At 36.7% G+C, this 20,375-nt stretch overlaps 8 protein-coding genes across 8 annotated transcripts; 3 read left to right on the forward strand and 5 right to left on the reverse strand.

Moving 5' to 3' along the window:
- Positions 1 to 226: 226 nt before the first annotated feature.
- On the reverse strand, positions 227 to 783 carry GCK72_014199 (uncharacterized protein; the record flags this gene model as incomplete). Its single annotated transcript, XM_003089349.2, has 2 exons — positions 227 to 520; positions 568 to 783. The coding sequence occupies 2 exons, from the start codon at positions 781 to 783 to the stop codon at positions 227 to 229; spliced, it is 510 nt and encodes a 169-aa protein (XP_003089397.2).
- Positions 784 to 1,848: 1,065 nt separating this feature from the next.
- Positions 1,849 to 2,331, reverse strand: GCK72_014200 (uncharacterized protein; the record flags this gene model as incomplete). The annotated part of the gene is made up of 2 exons (XM_003089347.2): positions 1,849 to 2,055; positions 2,110 to 2,331. The coding sequence occupies 2 exons, from the start codon at positions 2,329 to 2,331 to the stop codon at positions 1,849 to 1,851; spliced, it is 429 nt and encodes a 142-aa protein (XP_003089395.2).
- Positions 2,332 to 3,215: 884 nt separating this feature from the next.
- GCK72_014201 (uncharacterized protein) lies at positions 3,216 to 5,029 on the forward strand (the record flags this gene model as incomplete). Its single annotated transcript, XM_003100646.2, has 10 exons — positions 3,216 to 3,298; positions 3,346 to 3,471; positions 3,516 to 3,557; positions 3,605 to 3,658; positions 3,705 to 3,758; positions 3,803 to 3,856; positions 3,903 to 4,296; positions 4,344 to 4,397; positions 4,445 to 4,693; positions 4,742 to 5,029. The coding sequence occupies 10 exons, from the start codon at positions 3,216 to 3,218 to the stop codon at positions 5,027 to 5,029; spliced, it is 1,398 nt and encodes a 465-aa protein (XP_003100694.2).
- A 1,086-nt stretch (positions 5,030 to 6,115) lies between these two features.
- On the forward strand, positions 6,116 to 9,399 carry GCK72_014202 (uncharacterized protein; the record flags this gene model as incomplete). Its single annotated transcript, XM_053730178.1, has 9 exons — positions 6,116 to 6,199; positions 6,955 to 7,036; positions 7,083 to 7,250; positions 7,299 to 7,588; positions 7,643 to 7,899; positions 7,947 to 8,525; positions 8,570 to 8,831; positions 8,879 to 9,028; positions 9,268 to 9,399. 9 exons carry the CDS (start codon positions 6,116 to 6,118, stop codon positions 9,397 to 9,399), a joined length of 2,004 nt encoding a protein of 667 aa, XP_053584950.1.
- A 1,038-nt stretch (positions 9,400 to 10,437) lies between these two features.
- Positions 10,438 to 12,462, forward strand: GCK72_014203 (uncharacterized protein; the record flags this gene model as incomplete). Its single annotated transcript, XM_053730179.1, has 7 exons — positions 10,438 to 10,532; positions 10,586 to 10,864; positions 10,912 to 11,050; positions 11,100 to 11,601; positions 11,648 to 11,814; positions 11,864 to 12,357; positions 12,405 to 12,462. 7 exons carry the CDS (start codon positions 10,438 to 10,440, stop codon positions 12,460 to 12,462), a joined length of 1,734 nt encoding a protein of 577 aa, XP_053584951.1.
- Positions 12,463 to 12,576: 114 nt separating this feature from the next.
- GCK72_014204 (uncharacterized protein) lies at positions 12,577 to 13,613 on the reverse strand (the record flags this gene model as incomplete). The annotated part of the gene is made up of 5 exons (XM_053730180.1): positions 12,577 to 12,685; positions 12,731 to 12,889; positions 12,937 to 13,140; positions 13,183 to 13,283; positions 13,338 to 13,613. 5 exons carry the CDS (start codon positions 13,611 to 13,613, stop codon positions 12,577 to 12,579), a joined length of 849 nt encoding a protein of 282 aa, XP_053584952.1.
- A 268-nt stretch (positions 13,614 to 13,881) lies between these two features.
- On the reverse strand, positions 13,882 to 15,325 carry GCK72_014205 (uncharacterized protein; the record flags this gene model as incomplete). Its single annotated transcript, XM_003100652.2, has 7 exons — positions 13,882 to 14,110; positions 14,157 to 14,230; positions 14,345 to 14,567; positions 14,615 to 14,866; positions 14,911 to 15,086; positions 15,136 to 15,232; positions 15,276 to 15,325. 7 exons carry the CDS (start codon positions 15,323 to 15,325, stop codon positions 13,882 to 13,884), a joined length of 1,101 nt encoding a protein of 366 aa, XP_003100700.2.
- Positions 15,326 to 15,869: 544 nt separating this feature from the next.
- GCK72_014206 (uncharacterized protein) lies at positions 15,870 to 19,271 on the reverse strand (the record flags this gene model as incomplete). The annotated part of the gene is made up of 15 exons (XM_053730181.1): positions 15,870 to 15,991; positions 16,040 to 16,216; positions 16,267 to 16,387; positions 16,433 to 16,754; positions 16,804 to 17,177; positions 17,224 to 17,358; positions 17,403 to 17,974; positions 18,032 to 18,104; positions 18,148 to 18,221; positions 18,265 to 18,328; positions 18,378 to 18,436; positions 18,485 to 18,827; positions 18,875 to 18,958; positions 19,010 to 19,153; positions 19,206 to 19,271. The coding sequence occupies 15 exons, from the start codon at positions 19,269 to 19,271 to the stop codon at positions 15,870 to 15,872; spliced, it is 2,730 nt and encodes a 909-aa protein (XP_053584953.1).
- Positions 19,272 to 20,375: the final 1,104 nt, after the last annotated feature.

The raw sequence follows: 20,375 nt of genomic DNA on the forward strand, positions 1-20,375 counted from the left end.
CAGTTGGTTGATATTGGGCACACCGTCAAAACACGCGCACTTTGTAACAATTTGAATGAATGTGAAAGAGAACGGGGATCGGATTACTCGACTGTTTCATATCGAGGTTATTGGAGTCTTTTGATTTTCTCAAAATATTAAAGAATCAAAAAGCTAAATTAAACAAAAGTTTATTGGTCATTCAAAGAATTTACAGAAGTGGTTCGTGAGGAATATTGAAAATAAGTTATTGACGCTTTCTCTTTCCTCCTCTTCCTTCAGATGGTCCATCTCTGGTTTCATTCTTTTTTGGATGTTCGAAGAGGGATCTCATATAGAAAAGTGTTGGGATTTCCTGTGGATATTTTTGCTTCAGCTCTTCGATTTTATCGTCTCTTTGAATCTTTGTCAAACTGAAATCAGCATCGACTTTGTCGACTTCAGCTTTGGCTTCGGCAAGACGATCGATTGCGGCAGAGACGTTCTTGGAGACTTGCTCTTTGTGAGTGGCCAGGTTTCTGCGGAACTCGGCATATGGTTCCTGAAATAAAACAGTTGAAGCTTAATAAAAAACTCATGAAAACTCACCGACAACTTGTTGTCCTCTGCCCATTTCTCAAGTTTATCGTCCTTTTGCTGGAATGAAAATCCAGGATTCTTGGAGATTGCGAAGAATGAACTGCGTTGATTGTTTGTCAAATTCTTGATGAACTCTGGTTCATTTTCTTTTTTGTGCTTGTGTTTCGAGTCGACAGTTCCCAATGCGAGTAGAAGTACAACAAAAATTGAAAGACGAATATACATTCTTCTGAAAAAAGTGTTTAGAAAAATAACAAGTTTGAAGTTGGAAAAATGGTACCAAAAAAGAAGGAAAGGATATGAATGGAAAAAAGAAACGGCTCTTTTTATGAGTTTCTTCTTTTGAAAAGAAGATGAAAAATGAAGAGTTGAGGGAGCTGAGCGAGAGAAGAAAACAAAATTACACATTTGAGAAAAAGTTCGGTTTTTGAAGTTTTGAGTTCGTCTTGTTTCGAGATGAAAACAGATAGGAATTTGGAAAAAAGAAGAGAGACTTCCGGTTGGATTCAGATTACATTTCATCCTCTGGTCTAAAGACCACTGAGTACAAAATAACAATGGATTACGAAATGAAAAATGAATTGTTCTTGAATATTTCTGATATTCAACGGATAGATGGAATGGTTCGGAATGTAGGAAGACGTGATACATAAAAATAAAAATAAATTCATAACGACATATTATTTACAAAACAAAAAATAACCATTGAAAAAATCAATAGAATATTTGAATAGAACAGGCCAACCTGCCAGATGACAGTAATGACTGGTTGGTTCGACGAAGAAGACAGAGTGTCCTCACTCTCTTCTTTCTCTCTGTTTACAGGTAATTACTGAGTGACCTTCTCCTCCTCAATCCATTCAGCTCGTCATCGATACTATCCGACTGTCGTGTTTTGATGAGCGAAACGAGGAAATAAGAGGAGGGTTTTATGTTTTTTGAAACGGAGATTTGAAAACAAATATCCTGCTTTTTTCTGTTTGCACAGGGATTACTGTCTGCTAACTCGTTTCGCTTAACTTGGGTTGGGAGCGGATAAAAACAACTTTTTTCACAATAACATTATGATTGACTGACTCTCTTAAAATACGGAATTAAATTATTTTTTGAAGACATAAAACCACAGAGAGTCGTTTTTATTTGGGAAAAGCAACAGGAGGAAGAGAATCACAGAGAAAAAGTCATTTAGACAATGGATTTTTTGTTTGAGATTTCATCTTGAGGGTTGAAGAGAAGTCGAATAAAAAGAAGAGTTGAGATTTCCTGAAAAGAAACATGTTTGAAACAGAGCTATGATAAATCAATCACTTTTGGATATTGTTGCTCCGCGAGCTCGTTCACAGCCTCTCGTTGTTCTCTGATACTCAATGAGCCGTTTTCAAGTATCTTCGAAATTTGAGAGTTAACGAGAGATAGCTGAGATATCAATTGAGTGACGTTCTTCTCCATTTGAACTTTGGTTGAGTTCTGTTGAATTTCGTATTGAGTGTATTGAGTCTGAAAATTAAATATTGAAGTGGGAGAGATAGTTCAATTCATGTTGAAACTAACCATGACATTGTAAGTGTTCGCCCATTTCTTGAAATCTGCACTTTTTGTATTCAATGGAATCGTTTCGTTCTCCAGAATGACTTTATAGTCATACTGTGCCTTGAGTGACAGAGTCGAAAGAAAATCAGGCACTGGTTGAGTGAAACGGATGAATCCGACATGATTGTGAAGTTGCACGGCTAAAACAGCCGGAAGAATAAGGACAAGATATAGGTGATTCATGTCAAAAGCAAAGAATTGAATTCGAATTCTTGAGTTGAGAATGAATGAGAAAATTTATTTAGCAGGTGATAATTAAATGAGAAATGAATATTTTCTAAGAAGTTTTTGACGGTTGTCATGGTGAATAAGCAAATATCAGATAACTGACATTTAGCTGAAAACTTGGAGCTGATATCTGAAGTTTGAAGTCACGGAGTAGGTTTGCGAAAAATCAGTATAGTGAAGCATTGAACGAACAGTAATTTGAAACTTCGGACTTTTTCCATTTAAACATTTTCAGAACAAGAAGACAATAATATCAACTGTGATGTATTGAAGTCTTAAATTTGAAAGGTTGAGAGTGCTACTATATTTTTATGTATTGAAGCGCTTTTCAAATATTATTGAAGTTCTAATGGTGTATTCAAATGGAGAATTTTTCATTGGTTTTAGGCTTTTTTACTGAAATAACTGGCGGTACTCGATCCGGGTATTAGAAAAATTTCCAAAAAACTGTATTTTAGTCTACTGACAAAGAAATGACTGAAAGAATAAAGTCCTATAGAGCTGGATTTTTTCAGTGATCTTTATGTGTGAACAGTGATTTCGTATTTTATTTTTTGTGATCTAAATCGTAGACCAATTAGAGTTGAACTCTCTATTCCATTCGTATCTGTTTCCAGTTTGCACTCATCTCGTTGACCAAATCACACGACGACCAATTGAAAATCACAGAATTTCCATCGAAATATCGACTCAAATCTTTTCATTTTCATCTGGATTAACGCCCCCAACAATCGGATTTTTGAGTTGATCCCTCTTCTCTCTCCCATTTCGTTTTTCACATTTTACTCATTTTTCGTTCATTCATTGTGGTTTTGTACTTCATCGAGTTGGATTCAACCATGAGGAATCTGATATTTGTTGCTGTCTTGTCAACTACTGTCTCTTCTTTGAGTTTCTGGGAGAAGGCACAAGGATATATCTCGTTAGTCGGAAATTCCATTTCTTTTCTGAAATAAATTTATGTTTCAGTGGAGGCGCATCAGCAAATGCTTCAGCCAATGTCGGTGGATCTGGATCTGTATCCGGTTCAAACTTTCTTTCAGGACTCCAGAATTCTTCATTCGGACAAGCAGTTATGGGAGGAATTGATATGTAGTGAGTGACCACTTGTTGTTTCAGACTATAAAATGACGTTTCAGTAATCAAGCTAAAAATGGAAGTGGATCGAACTCATGGCAAACGTGAGTTTCTATTTCAATCACTTTCGCTCATTATCGTTATTTTTCAGTGCTCTTGGTAACTCATCTTTCGGAAATTTCTACCAACAAGGAGTTGATTTCTTGTAAGTTACACTTTTCTAGATCAAGCTTTTACTGAGATAGTTTCAGCTCACAAGGTGGAAATGGAAATGGAAGTTTCATTGATGCCGCAGTTATTCAACAGTATGTCATACGTATCATTTTATATCAAACATTTTCAATTTCAGAACTTTTGGAAACTCTTCATTCGGAGAAGTTGTTCAGTCTGGAATTGAATTCTAGTATGTTCTTCCCTCACTTCTAATACATTCAGCTGTGTCATTTCAGTAATAATTTGAAGAATGGGAACTCTCCATTCGCTGGAGATGCCTCTTCTATTATCGGAAACTTCGTTCCATTCCTTGCTAACGCCTCAACTGAAGCCAAAACAGAATTCTATGCACTTCTTCCGAATATCGGAAATATGACTATTGCTGAGATGGAAACTGCTATAGATGCATGGGCAGCAAAGTATGGATTGACGGAAGAAGTTCAAGCATTCAACCGAAGATCCGAAAACGCGACGGCAGTTGCTGAAGAGCATGCTAACTCCCTCATCATGAACCTTCCAAATGTTGTGAATAATTTGAAGGCAATCAACGATGATAAGAACCAAACACTCATTGAGAAGCACACTAGATTGATGAATTATGTGAATTCATTGGATGAAGATACAAAAGATGTATCATTCCCAGGCGAATTAACCAGTGATATTCCTTTTCTTTTCAGATTGTCTTCGTCTTGTTCAAATCTTTCCTTCCTCCACAATTCACAAAGCCAAAAGTATTATAGATGATTTATTCTAACTTCAAAACGTTCTCTTATTGCAGTGTATTGGTAGTGGTGGTGGCTTCGGGGAAATCTACCAACAGGCGTTGGAATTCTTCTCAGGAAACGGAAGTTCTTTGGGAATGGGATCTGGATCTGGATCTGGAAGTGGAAAGGTCGGAGGAGGAGGAGGGATGTTCGGAAACATAGGACAATTCTTCTCATCTTTCAATGGAAATGGAAATGGAAATAATGGATCTGGAAACGGAAAACCACATCCAATGATTGGAGTCCTCAGTAACTTTATGAATGTAGGTCACATTTTCTCTCTAAACTTTTAAAATAAGTTCAATTTTCAGAAGAACAATATCAGTGAATCAGAAGCTAGTGCCGTTATGAGTGGAGCTCAACATGACGGCGGATTCGCTTCAATTCAAATTCTTCCAGCCGTCGAATTGAATGTTGGTGGTGCTTCCCTTGCCAGTGATGCTCAAATCGGTTTGGCTGTGATTGATGAGACCCACACCACGAAAAAGAACAAGAAACAACAACAACAGGCAAACAAGAACAAGAAGAAGACAACGACGGTCGCTCCACTCGCCGCCGATGCCAACGTCGCTTTGGAAGTACATGCCCAAGTCCTTTAGAAATCAGTTTTGAATGAATAAATACATTCAGAATAAGTTATATAATAACAGTCTCCTTCTTTATGAATAACAATTGCAGACAGTGACGAATGGTCACCGCGTTCTCTTTTAACTTTAATAATCGTTCCTCTTTTTGACTTGAAAAGTATAAAAGTGTTTGCACGAAGTGGGATTCGAACCCACGCACCCATACGAGTACCAGAACACCCAGAAGATCTCGAACTCGAGAGAAGCATTTCGCTTGAGTCTGGCGCCTTAGACCACTCGGCCATCCGTGCATGACCTCGTTCCACTGACTGATCTATTTTGTTCTTGACATCTCATTTTCTTCTTCTTCTTCTTCAACTTTAATTTAGAAGCGATGAACTTTCAACCATGAAAATGAACGTGTCACTGATGCCGTCTCGTTTTCTACTATCTCTTCGAACCCACCCACAATCGGTTCTCGTTGTTCCTCCTATCTTGTTTGCCTCACCATCCTAAAAAATTTTTTGGGAAAAAACGTTTCGCACATTAGCATAAAACTCTTTTCCGAACATAACAATAATCCGCGATCTTTTCCTTGTGACAATACAATTTCGATCTACTCGATTTTTCTACTTTTTCAGGCATATCAATGATCGAGACTACCACAAACCGGAAAATTTATTTTAGTCATGACTTTTAGTCGTCTATAAAGGACGTTACTTTTATTTTCTGCTTGAGGTCTTTTCAAATAAACAATTATACATTGTTGATACTACAACTTTTGAAAATGTTCCTTGTTCTAACTCTGAACAACTATTGAGTTTCTTGCTGTCAGAAATTAAGAATTCGGAATCTCTGAAATTCGTTCCTATAGAATAATTAATGATGAGTAGGTTATGAAATTAGTTTAACCGGTCTCCAGCCTCTTTTCAGAATGACTTGATCAATCCGGGGATACAAGTCCTTTTCTTTTTCAAATTGACATCACCTTTCCAATATTTTATTCTGAAGCTGGTTGATGACTCATTTCCTGTTTATTTCAAATAAAAACAGTTTCATCTTCTCCATTTACCGTTCCGAAGTAATTGATCGGAATACGTTTTAATTCTTTTTCAGATTATGTCTTCCCGTCTTTTTGTCTTTTTTCTCATTTGCTATGCGACAGCCGACAAAATCGAGGAATCAAATTCTGGTGGATATCAGGTGAGATCAGATGAACTTAAGCTAAAAGGCTGGAGATGGCATTAGATGTCCCTTCAAATGTTATTTTTCCAACAATAGACTATAGTTTTTCTTATAAATGAAATCTGCTTTTTACAATGTTGCTAGCTGCTTCACAAGCGCGTGAATTCACATTGATTGCTTTGCTTTTCGTTATCTTTATCAGAACGCCTTTTTCCGTTAGCCGCTTCTCCATTTCCTCCGATTTTTTCGCTTTCCTTTTGATTGATAAATCACAAAACAAGTGTGATCTGTCTATTCATCGTTTTCGAAGAATGACGCCATCTGCTTGTTCTTTTTAATTGTTCAAGTTCAAACTACTAAATTTCCCCATTAAAATATTCAAAATAGGACACGACCTCCCATTCTAAAAATGCAATGAAACGAGATATGATTTCATTTCCACCGGTTCGTTTAAAATCTCCACTGATTTCAATTCTCTCTTTCTATTCTTTCTTCATCATCTATCTCCCCCTTTTCTAGAGATATTTCGCGTCATTATCTTGTTGCGGCTTCATCTCTTTCATCCAACCAATCATCTACATTTATCATTATTCTACCCCTTTTTCTCTTTTTTCGTACACCGCGCACCAAAACCAAAGACCAAAAAGGTCCATCTGTATAAAGCTGCTTTTAGAAACGAACTGGTCATAGGTTTTATCCCTCAAATGGGTCATGAGTACGATATAGAAGAGGTCTGAGTTGTTTCTTTTTCTTCAAATTTCTTTTTTTTTCAGTTATTCACATGGAAATGGGACGATGTTCACCACGTCTATGTTATTACAGTATGGCTTCTCATCGCCTCGCTAGCTAAAATCTGTAAGTTCTTCTTTTCCTCAACTGTATTTAAAATGGCTGCTTTCAGTATTCAATTTAATGAAACCAATATCAAAATGGCTACCAGATTCCTCACTTCTTATTATTGTTGGACTGGGACTTGGATGGGTTCTCCATCAGACAACATTGAGTGGAGCTACTTTAGACTCTCATACTTTCTTTCTTTACTTACTTCCACCTATCATTTTTGACGCGGGTACTTTTGAATCAACTTGAGTTTCAGATAAAACATTGAAATTCTCAGGTTACTTCATGCCTAATAGAGCTTTATTCGAAAACTTCGACTCAGTCCTTGTCTTCTCAGTTTTTGGTACAATTTGGAATACATTCGCCATCGGAGGCTCACTTCTTCTCATGGCTCAATATGATCTCTTCACAATGTCTTTCTCAACTTTCGAGATTCTTGTTTTCTCTGCACTCATTTCGGCAGTTGATCCAGTTGCAGTTATTGCTGTTTTTGAGGAAATTCACGTCAACGAATTTCTTTTTATCAATGTTTTCGGAGAAGCACTTTTCAATGATGGTGTTACTGTGGTAAGATTCACAGTTAAAGCAGAGATTATTCTAAAAACATCTTACTTGTTTCAGGTTTTGTATCAAATGTTCAAAAGTTTTGCGTTAATTGGATCAGATAATTTATCAGTTTTGGATTATGCAACAGGCGGATTATCATTCTTTGTTGTCGCTCTTGGAGGAGCTGCAATTGGAGTTATCTTCGCAATTGCAGCTAGTTTGACTACAAAGTACACATACGATGTCAGAATTCTAGCCCCAGTTTTCATTTTTGTGCTTCCTTACATGGCATATCTTACTGCTGAAATGGTATCACTTTCTTCCATTATTGCGTGAGTCGTTTTCAAAATGGAGAAAGTTCGAAAACGTAATCTTTCAGAATTGCAATTTGTGGAATGTTGATGAAACAGTACATTAAAGGAAATATAACGCAAGCAGCTGCAAACTCTGTGAAATATTTCACAAAAATGCTCGCTCAGTCATCAGAAACAGTCATTTTCATGTTTCTCGGTCTCTCAACAATCTCTTCTCAACATCATTTCGATCTGATTTTTATCTGCGCAACTCTCTTCTTTTGTCTCATCTACAGAGCCATCGGAATCGTTGTTCAATGCTACATTTTGAATAGATTCCGAAACAAAAAGTTTGAAGTTGTCGATCAATTTATTATGTCATATGGAGGACTTCGTGGTGCCATTGCATACGGTCTCGTGGTCTCAATTCCAGCCTCGATAACAGCAAAACCAATGTTTATCACAGCTACAATTGCAGTGATTTACTTCACAGTATTCCTTCAAGGAATCACTATACGACCATTAGTAAATTGTCTGAAAGTGAAAAGGAAAGAGGAAAGAGACCGCACAATGGTGGAGAGTGTTTACAATAAATACTTGGATTATATGATGTCAGGAGTTGAAGATATTGCTGGGCAGAAGGGACATTACACTTTTATCGAAAAGTGAGTACATATTGAACGTTTCTTACAGTACCAATCTATTTCAGTTTCGAAAGATTCAATGCAAAAGTAATCAAGCCAGTATTAATGAGACATCAGAAAAGAGAGAGTTTTGATGCTTCTTCAATTGTTCGTGCTTACGAAAAAATAACATTAGAAGATGCAATTAAATTAGCGAAAGTCAAAAACACGATTCAAAACAAGAGATTGGAGAGAATCAAGAGTGAAAATAAGGTAGCACAATCTCTTCCTGACAAGATTTCGTCCAACCAGAAGACGGTGACACCGAGAGATTTGCAATTAAAGAAGGTTGGTTTCAATATTCGATAAAAAAATAAATAAAATTGAAATTTCAGTTTATGGAATCTGGAGAGAATATCGATTCATTGTACATGCTGTTCAGTGATTTATTGGATAGAAAGTTACATGAAATGAATACATCTCCAATTCAGAAAAAAGAAACGGAAGGTTCGGATGATATTCAAGACGATTATATGGCCGAAGTGGTGAGTTTTATTGACTTTTCTTTGAAAACTATTAGTTTATTCACCTGCGAAGAAGCACTTTTCTACTCTTGAAAAGTGCAATTTCTCAATTATTTAAAATGAATTCTGTTCATTTGACCTTCTCACGTCACAAGTTTCCTCCCATGCCACCTGATTTCCGTTCATTTTATTCTCAACCCCATTACCATCAAACTGATGAAATGAGTTCTGACACTATCATCATTCTTTTTTTCTTGAAGGGATCACGATCAAACCTATCAGCAATGTTCCGAAGTGCTGAACAACTGCCATCAGAAGAAGCATTCCATCGGGGAAGAAGACAATCAACTGGAGATTTAAATGCAACGAAAAGAGCCGATTTCAATGTTTAACATTGAAAAACAAACAGTACGAAATATTTTTTGAATTTTATACTTTCAAAAAGAATAAATTATTTTACAATGAATTGTCTTGAATAATTTTTTCTTCTTTTTGTTAATTAGATTGAATCTTTATTTGACAAATTACAGTGGTATTAATGATACGACTCATAGAGATTTATGGCACAGAAAGAGAATTAGACACACTTTCAAAAAACATTCTCGTTTTCTCTCTTTTTTCTCTCTCTATTTTTTGTTTCCGTCATTTCCACTTCACACTGGTGACTAGCCTGTTACACTGGACGAAAGGTATGCTCTCAGTGAGAGAGCACAAGATATATGGAGAGAAAGAGGAAGAGAAATTGTACCGATATACCGACACAGATATCTTCTCTCTTTTATTAATCATGGTTTCTTCTCCAATTCTTTTTTCATCTAAAAAATATTCCCATGGAGGTTTGGATAATACGTTTTGACTTGAGTTTTGACTTGTTTTTCGAGAAGATGTATCTCCGAAAAAGACTTGAACGCCTTTTTTGAACTTCCATTTTCCAATACCCATTTGCAAGAATTTTCAATCATTTTTGCAAGAGTTCCTGAAAAAGTTTTCTGCTCTTCTGATCTTTAAAGAATGATTCGAAAAGATATGAGAAAAAGGGGCGGAGCTTCGGAGCGTCAACATGTGGTACAAAGTTCACTTATCTTTTTTCAATTTCTTTTTCTCAAGTCAGTTGAAAATGTTCCCTTCTAACCTAAAAATGTTAAAACCTATTTCATTTTCTCTTTTTATGGGTAAATTTACGACTGTTTTTACTTCAAAATAGATTCCCTTTCTACTCTTTTCTTCGCCATTCTTGGAACAAACATCAATTCATTTCTTGCCCAAGACCAAACCTTCCTTTTTCAATCAGTTGGCGTCTGGTAGACTTTCTCGAATTTCTCGTCTTTGACCGCGAATCAATCACGTAATAAGTTATCATTCAATCATTAATCACCTCCTCTCAACCGATTCATTTTTTTTTGTCATCACTTCATTGTATTCATTGCAGAATGTCTCGAGACGTATCTCTTCATTGGTTAGATTATGCAATTTTTGGATTAAGTATTGGATTATCATTGAGTACGGGTGTTTATCATGCAATTAAGTGAGTATTTCAAATAAGATAATTCATCTTAAAATGGCGAAATCTCATTCCAGAAGTCGTATAATTCTTCGAAGAGGTGACCGAACAGCAAAAGAAGAATATCTAATGGGTGGTCGGCAACTTCCTCCACTTCCTGTTGCTCTATCTCTTCTAACAACTTTTCTCTCTGGAATTTTGATGCTTGGAGTTCCGGCTGAAATGTTCCAAAGAGGTGCTCAAATCTGGTTGAATTTCGTGATTGGAGTGGCCTCATCGATTGTCACATGTTTCGTCTTTTTGCCAGTATTTCACAAAATGAAGAGCACATGTCTTCATGAGTATTTCATTCATCGGTTGGTCATTTGATCATTTGATTTATCTTCTAAACTGATGATTTCAGATATAATTCAATTCTCATCCGTCGTCTCTTCTCTCTCCTCTTCCTTCTATTCACTATCGTCTACATGTCAGTCGTTCTTTATGCTCCATCAGTTGCTCTATCTCCAGTTCTTCAAATTAACAAATGGTATCTTGTTCTGGTATTTTCTTTGCTGTTCTCAAACATCAAATATCACTTTTCAATTTCAGATCTTTGGATGCACTACCACATTGTACACATGCCTTGGAGGATTGAAAGCTGTTGTTTGGACTGATTCATTGCAGGCAGTAATAATGTATACTGGTGTATTCACTCTTATTTATAAAGGACTCTCTCATCCAAGAGTTGGAGGATTGGAACGAGTTATGAGTATTGCATGGGATAGTGGAAGAATAAGTGAATTAGGAAGAATGGATTGGAGAATTGACCAATATAACAGTCTTTGGATCAATCTTTTCTCTGGAACAATCGTATGGTTGGCTTCTTTCGGAGTGAATCAATTGGCTATTCAAAGATATGCAAGTCTTCCAAACCTTAAAGTTGCTCAGAGTATCATCATTTACACTCTCGCTCCTTTCACAGTTCTCTGTTCAATTGTTGCTTTTGTTGGATTCATTGCTCTTGCTTACTTCTACAATTGTAATCCACTGGAAACTGGAGAAATCAAACAAAGTGATCACATTACAATCATCTTCGCAAGAGACATTCTCCGTGAGTTAAAAAAATCAAATTTCAGAAAATTGTATAGTTTTTTTAGAACCAACTCCTGGCCTTTTCGGACTATATGTCTCTTGCATTATGTCAGCTACGCTTTCAACACTTTCAAGTGGAATGAACAGTATGGCAGCAGCTATTTATGAAGATTTCTTGAAGAATAAACTGGATGGAAAGATAACTGATACTGGAGCCACGCGACTCAATAAGGTGAATCATCAGTCTTGAGAATATTAACTAATATCAATTTTACTTTCAGCTTATAGTGCTCATATGTGGATTAACTTCAACTGGACTTGCATTCCTTGCTGAAGTTCTTGGTGGAAGTCTTCGTATTTGTATATCTGTAATGGGTGCGATGTCTGGTCCGATGGTTGCAATCTTTGTATTGGCTCTGTTCTTCCCAAAGAGCGGATCCAAATCATGTCTCATCTCATTCTTCTTATCGAATCTGTTCTGCCTAATCATATGCATTGCCAACTATATTCAAGATCCCTATCAAGACCTTTTCTTGCCAACAAATACAACTATGGAAGGTTGTAATCAGAACTCAAATTTCACTATTCGAATGATGCCTACTTATGATGCTCATTATGGAAATCCTGATACTTTGTTCATATCCCGAATATCCACGTATTCTTATGCAGGAGTTGGATTTGTTCTAATGATGGTCATTGGGTATATCACTTCTCTTTTCGAGAAATCTGACCATAAAGAAGAGAAAATCAGGCATCTTACATTTGCTGGTAGAAAGTAAGTTTCGTTTTTCCGTTGTTCATTTCCAATTTCTTATTTTTCAGTGAGCCGTGGCCAGATACTCATCACGAATTCGATCATTTCTTGAAAGAAATCAAATAGAAACTTCATTAAATTCAAGATAGTTCAAAGAAGCTAGAGATATAAAAACAAAATGTGTTTTCATAAAAAGCGGGTGAAATTCTTGTCCAAAAGCTGTCAATAAAATGATTCCACTCAAGCCTCTGCCATTTTTTCCTTGAAATCTGACATGTCGATATTGCAACAGAGACGAGAACCACCATCAATAATTATACTTTGTCCAACAATACATTCGGAAACTTTTCTGAAAACAACAATTTTGAAAAACATTTATTTTCTTAAAATTCACCTGTCCGCAAGGAAAATGATGGCATGAGCGACGTCATCAGCGGTTGCAGCTCTTCCTAATGGAATATATTCTGGTTTACTTTGCACATAATTCTCCATTTTTCTAGCGTTATCTTCGCCTACAAGTCTCGAAAAGAATGAGGTTCTAACGAGACCCGGGCTGAAAAAATATATCGTTTAAATTAATTGAACCCAATTCCAACTCACTTGACCGTATTCAAACGAACTCCTTTCAGTATAAATTCATGAGCCATCGATCGGCTCATTTGATCTAAAGCTGCTTTGGGAACAGCATAATAAGGCATTGACATGACTCCGAGTGGTCCAGATGATAAGAAAGTTGAAACATTCACAATGTCTCCTTTGGTTTTGACTAGATGTGGAATAGCTTTTTGTGTCAAGATCATTACTCTGAAACACAAAAAAACAATTTTAAAAGGGAAAAACACAAACTGTTTGAAATTGGAATCCCATGATCTCTGCATAACATCATAACCCATTTCCCATCCTTCTTTTCCACTCATATCCACTTCTAAGGAGCCAGCATTGTTAATCTGAAATTGGAAAGTATAAAAATAAGTATGCAAACAAAGAAATAAAAAACTCACCAGAATATCCAATTTTCCAAAAGTATCAATTACAGTTTCCACTAGAATACTCAAAAATCCATCGTCCATTACGTCTCCAACAGTTGGATGAAGATCCGATGACTTTGCTCCAACAGCCATACACATTTTTCTAGTTTTCTCTACATTTTCAGCACATCTTCCGGTTATTACAACTTTTGCCCCTTCTCCAGCGAATAAAACAGCAGCAGCTTGTCCGATTCCACTAGAAGATCCAGTAATAAGTACAACTTTTCCAGCGAAACGTTGACCAGACATAACGGAAAAATGAAGAAAATGAAAGCAATTCGAGGCAACAGGCCGCACTATATTTTGAGAGACTGAGTACGTTTGTAACCAATTTGATTGTGACAAACAAATTAGGATTATGAAATTTTTGTGTTGCCTTTAGTTCCAGTTTTCAGGTGTTTATTCAATTAAAACAAAAAAACCTAATCCGACGGAACAGACAGACAAAAAATAGTCTAGATAATCGTGTTACTGTTCTACATCAATGACTAAAAACCACAAATTTCTTCGTCTATTTCTATAAGTGACAACCATCCCAAAACCGTAAAAATGCCCTTTTGTGAGTAATCAGAAGACGTGTCCTTCGTCTGAACATTTTCTTGCTGTAATCCATTGCCACTCGACATTTGAAATCGTCACGCATTAATTCAATTTCACATACTTCCGAAGACACGCGGTTCTCCAATTCGAATTCGAATTTCATTAGTTTCTGTCTATCTTCGATTGTTGATTTGTAGGAGGTGCATCTTGAAAAAAAACAAATTTCAAATTTATTAGACTGGAATTAATTACCGTCCGAGTGCATCTTCGTAAATACTCAAATTGTCAAATTGAACCACTTTTGGAATGTAAATCGAGCGGGACGGCTAAAAATTTGTTTTTAGTTTTTAGAAAAGTACATCAAAAGATAGTAAAACAGAAGACATTTTAAAAAGTACAGCTTCCCTTTCATCTTTGAAAACTTTTTGAATAAAACTAACGGTGGTCTCCATTTCGGGACTCTGCAAATCTCCGCATTCTTTATCCAAATCTTGCGCATCCTGTCGAACGAAACATTTCTCATTCAATACGACATCATTCTCTGCAAGCTTTTTTTTATTGCCATGAACGTTTTTGAACATCTTACGGGAATTCATTGTGACACGATAATTGGTCAACTTCTTCAGCCTCCATCCTTCTGTTACCATACTTGTGACTTCTTTGCTAAAAAGTTCAAAATTTGATATAGAAATAAATTCAGAGTATTGTACCTGAGGGTGTAATCAGGATTAAATGGGATTGAATTGAATTTCAATGTGGCTAGATCAATCAATGTAACTTTTCGAACAACTGGTGCATATCTCAAGAAACAATGAGTCAAACTTCCTTCTGTTCCAGCTTTTGAATAATTTGGATCCAGTTTTAATTTATCGAAATCTCCTCGTTTCTTCGCCTCCGGAAGCATCCAGGGAACAACTTCCACGTTATCGGCGTACTCTTCGAGAGCTTTATAAAGACTGTCGCTGAAAGAATATAGTAGCAGAAGAAAAAAAGGGAAAAGACTTACCTGACACTTGCAGCATATATCATTATCTTGGCGGCTGAATTTTTGAAGTGTTTCAGAAGAGAAAGTATTGTAGTGCCATCTTCGTAAAGAACTAAATGAGACATACATATTACATGATCTTCTTTCACAATAGACTTTCTGATCGACAGTGGTTCTAGAGGGATTGGGGCGTCTATCTGTAAATGGAGGAAATGAAATCAACTAAGTTCAGACTCTGTGAGATACCTGCATGCTAAAATCATCCAGTTTCAAAGTGACATAAAGTGGGTCTTCTACTACAGTACATGTTCCGACTAATAAAGATTCTCCGACTTGTTGAATTCTGAAATCGAGTGTTCGGTTGAGAAAGTAAGAGTGAAACTCACGCAATCTGAGAAGTTGTTTCAGTGTATCCATCAATTGAGCTACAGGTCATTGGCAGATAGAAATTAGCAATTTGACTTGTTATTAAAAACATGAAAGTAGGTTTCGCAGATGCAGAATATGTTGAATTATAGTAGACAATATCGTTTATTATAGCAAAGTGTCTAGAATTTTCTTCCAATTCGGATAAATGGTTCATCTTTCGAATTTTCAAAAGTAAAATATAAAGAGAAGCAAGGCACATCATAATGATAAATGCAATTATGAAACGATTTCGTGTTCGACTTGGTCTTGGCATGTTAGCAGGCTAAAAAGAAAACACAAATCGATTCTGGAGAAGGAGAAGAAGCTTCTCGCAGTGACGCGCGGACCGATAAAATCTAAGAATAGGGGGTGAAGACGGTTCGGAAGGCGCATGGCAGACAGGTTGGTAGCTTTCTTTTTTTCAATCCGAAATGCAGAGAGAAGTGGAAAGACAGTCGAAAAGGTTACAAAGACGGAATTCGAATCCTGATTTAAGATTTCTCGAGTGTTTCTGAGAATACTGTAGTTCAGAAGACTTATTGTGAAAATTCATTTTACGGAAAAAATTCGTCCTATTGATCTGATTTTTCAGAATTTTCCAAAGCGGGAGTACGAATTGGAGGAACATTTGAAGAAGAAGAAGGCGGCTGATCCGTTGTTGGCTGTGGAGATTTTGAACTTTTCTGAGGTGGATCTGAAGACAGAAATGATAGAATCAAATGTTAACAATAAAGAAATCAACCTAAACATTCCAAACTTTGAACTCTAGATGTTATTTGTGCAAAACTTCTGCTCGATTCCAATGGATTGATAACTGGAAAACGACGAGAAACTTCTGCAGATGAATGGACTTTTGCTGGAGCCCGAATGAATTGTTCAAGCTCTTCCTGATTCATAACTTCGATGCGACTTTGGAACGCTGAAAATCGAAAAATGGCATTACGATCAAACCGTCTCAGATGAATTTACGGTGTAAAATGTCATGTTCGTGGCAAATCAATTTGTATATCGCTTCCAAATCTTCTTCAGAACATTTTGGAGAATTAATGCACATTCTGATCACAAATTTGTTTTGCAAAATGCACGACGCCTGCATGAAAACATATTGATTCAAAACAAATCCAGTATTCCTCACCAGACTGATCTTCCCAGTTTCATTGCATCTATACAAAAGTGCCTTATTAAACATGTCATTCGCCTTGGCTCTGAAGCAAATCAATCCCATCAAAACCTTGTTACACACTTCGAATTTCGAGTCTCTCTGAAGTATTTTTGCCATTGCTTGTCCTAGTTTTATATGCTCTCTGATCTGATTTTGTAGATTTTCGACACCAAACGATCGAATCATGAACCAAATTTTAAGGGCTCCTACTCTTTGACTCGTTGGAAGACCTTTGAATGGAAGATCCGGATGATTCTCGAGTGAAGCAAGTTGCAATTTATGGCGATCTCTGACCCTGAAATAAAATCTTTAAAGTCAGTTGTGCAATCTTTGTGTGATCTTACCAAAGACAACAGACATCACAAACTGCAAGAATCAGTTTACTCGGAGTGGTACAAAATGAATCAGCCCAGTCGATTCCCCTCATCAATCCACGTGTCTCTGGACAAATCAAAGCAGTTCCAGCATATGCTGCATCAACATGAAGCCATGTTCCATGATCTCTACACACTGGACCCAATTCATGTAGATGATCGAATGAGCATGGACCGGATGTTCCAAAGTTTGCTCCGACGAAGAATGGAATCAATCCTCTTTCGATATCGGCAGTCATTGCTGCATGAAGCGTGTCTCCTCGAAGAACAAAATTCTCATCTGTCGGCAAAACTCTCATTTTAACCATTGCCACTTCGGCAGCTTTCTTGATTGAACGACGAGCCTGAAATTAGAAAGAATATCGAGTGTTATGTAGAAAATGGACAAACGTCGGAGGATGTGTACGCGACAAGGCGGGCCAGTATATCAGAGGATCGTAAACGTCTATCTCTTTGTTTCATTTTTTGAATCATATCAGTTCTAGCCGCAATCAAAACCAAAAAGTTGGATTCTGTATCAGATCTCTGAAAATAAATGATAAGCTGGCAATATTTCGTTTTCTATCAACCTGCATGCATCCTCCACCACGACTTCCTTCAGGAAACAGAAGAAATTCTTTCGGAAGAGCCATCATTTCTCCCAACCAATCCATCATAATAACTTCTAATTCAGTGAGAGCTGGATTCGATGTCCAATAGAAACCGGCATCTCCAATGTGCCCACCGAGTAAATCAGCAAGAAGACAATGAAATGCATTTCCGGCAGGATAAAATGACTGAAAATTTGGATGACTGGAATGAGAAAGACCCGGAACAATCAATTTGTGGTAATCTTCTAGAATATCATCGATATCTTCTGCTTTTGTTGGAGCTTTCGTCGGCAGTAATGCTTTCAAATAACCTGGTTTGAGGGCTGGCGAACAACGGGCGGTACGAATATTCTCATCCTGTTTCATGAGATATTCAACCACTTTCACTGCTGCTTTTTTGAATTGTTCTCTTGTCATTCCTTTCATTTCAATCTCTTCTTTCACTGTCTCCGTTTGCTTATATTCCTCAACTTTATCTTTTTTTGCAAATGTTGGATCTTCTCCACCAATTGGATCAAAGTGTTTTGTGTGATGAATTTCAGGCATCATCACTGAAAAAATAGCATTTTCGTTTCTGGGGGATAATTATCATTTTCCAAAATACATACGAGGTTCTTTTTTGGTTTCAGATTGACGACTTGATTCTTTCGATGATTTTGAAGATGGACCCTTCTTTTTCTTCTAAATAATTGTAGTTACGTTGAATGTGACTGAGCATACTAACCGGTTTCACTGTAACTTTTCTCAATTTTGGAACTCTATCATTGTACGGCGGAGTTTTTATAATTGGATTGAGGTCTGAAACAATAAGTACTTTGATTTTTGAATAATTTGATTTTACAATCTGCTTCAGGAGTACGGAATGGAGCCTGACGATTTTTGGATTCGGAGAAGTAGTCTACTTCCTGTAAGTTCCAAGAGTCTGAACTCGATTATTATTTTTTGTAAACAAACTATCAGAAACGCTGCACTCATAAAGAGTACTTTGACATCCAACGAAACATCTGGAGAAACTGAAAATTCAAATTTTGGGATGATTAAACTCTCGAATAATAACATACACCAACAAGCAACACCCTTATAGTTATCAGTTGAATTTCCAGAAGAAATTATCTTTTGTCGAATCTCTCCAAGAAAACGATTTTCCGGTGAAATAACAGAAAATGCGTCTTTTTGTTCTCGAGACCCACGGATTTTTATAACTACTTGACCTGTTGGGTCTTTCATTGCAATCTCTATCCCTCGAAATTGATCATGATGAAGAAATGAGGTGGCTATGACTTTTCCGTTATCATCGAGTACTTCCATTTTATCTTCAATATCAGAGCAGCACCCAAAGAGAGAGGCTAGTCCTGTCTGTTTGTACGATCGTTTCGGTTCATTTCGGAGGAATTTAGCGACCGCCTGAAAAGCTGAAACTCATAGACGTATCCAGTCTCTCCACTCTATACCTTTTTATCCTTATTCATCACTTTCAAACAAAATGGACCATCTTTTGTAATTGGCATTGCCGTTGTGTTCACCACATAGAATATCTAAACAATGTCAATCAGCAATTCATTTTTAAAAAATCTTTCCAATTGTACCACTCTGTTATTTAAATCATAAACTTTATAATCACTTCTTGCATGTTTTCGGTGCATTGACTCGTTTATATGCAAATCACGAAACAATGAAAACGCAGCTGCGTTTCTCAAACGACCCCACTGACGGCCGGTATCTATCAAAGTCTGAAAATCGAATCCTTCTTTGAATTTCATATTTTTTAATTCATGGTTTTACCTGATCGATTTCAGTGATAGTATCCCGCATTACAGTCGATACTTCAGTACCTCCTCCTTCTGACATGCTTGATAGTTTTTGATTTGAAAAAAGATGTTTCGAAGAACTTTTAAAAGCAATGATTCTGAAAATCTGTGAAGGATGTGCTGGTGACGTTGAACTTTTTATGTGCATCACGTGTTTTTCTTATGGTAGCAGATCACGCGATTTGAAATAAACGTTTTTGGAATTTTTTATGTTCACCAAGTAAGTTAGAATGTGTTAGTTAGACCAATATCTGGATTCAGTAATGAATATTAAAAAAATCTCATATTTCCAACTTTTATTTAATTGAATCAATTTGTTGGATCTCGGGAAGCTCAAACAATAATCTCGAAATATAGTTTTAATAAGTACCCTTTTCTATTCAGAATCTCAGTCTCTATGAACCCGGAAACTACATTCCTTTCTGTTATGGACACCGGAAGTTGTGTTCTCTTTTCAATCAATTCATTCTTTCCATCGTTCACTTTTATTCAGGGAATTCGTGACACCAACACCCATGAATTCTCATACAACCCATTCTCTGTAACACTAGAACACCTGGTATTCAGTTTCATTTCTATGTTGACGTGTACTGTATCCACAGTATTGAACCCAAGCCCATAAATCATGAGACTAATGATTGTATTGAAAATAAAAACGATTTTTAAAAAGAAAACACTTTTAGAATGTTTATTAGTTTTGGATTCTGGAGCTGTCATCTTCTTCCATTTACAACGGTTATTTCTCTCTATTCCTATTCCTTGTTATATAGATTATTTATATCGAATCAATCGTTTATTGTTTTCACATCAGAGGTTATCATCTTTCAATCAGAGTGTTGAATTTCACCTGACAAGGGAAGTCTTTGGAGACGCCACTTTCAAACGACCTATAAATTTGGACATAGGTACATTCGACTACGCATATTCCATTTCTGCAGTCAAAATCTGCTAAATGTGTCTGTGAGCCGAGTTATGAGCTCTCAAACTTTTCATATGGTTAAGGTTTTTCACACGGAACTTCAAATCGGCAAATAGTGAACGCAAAAGTGTTCATCTTTTTCAACGTACGACTGGTTCAGTGGTAGTCATGGGTCGGTGTAGGGGGAAGTAAGGCCATGGTTCGGCCCCGACACTCTTTTTTCTT

Source organism: Caenorhabditis remanei, chromosome IV, assembly GCF_010183535.1.
Source record: "Caenorhabditis remanei strain PX506 chromosome IV, whole genome shotgun sequence".
Classification (NCBI taxonomy): Eukaryota; Metazoa; Nematoda; class Chromadorea; order Rhabditida; family Rhabditidae; genus Caenorhabditis; species Caenorhabditis remanei.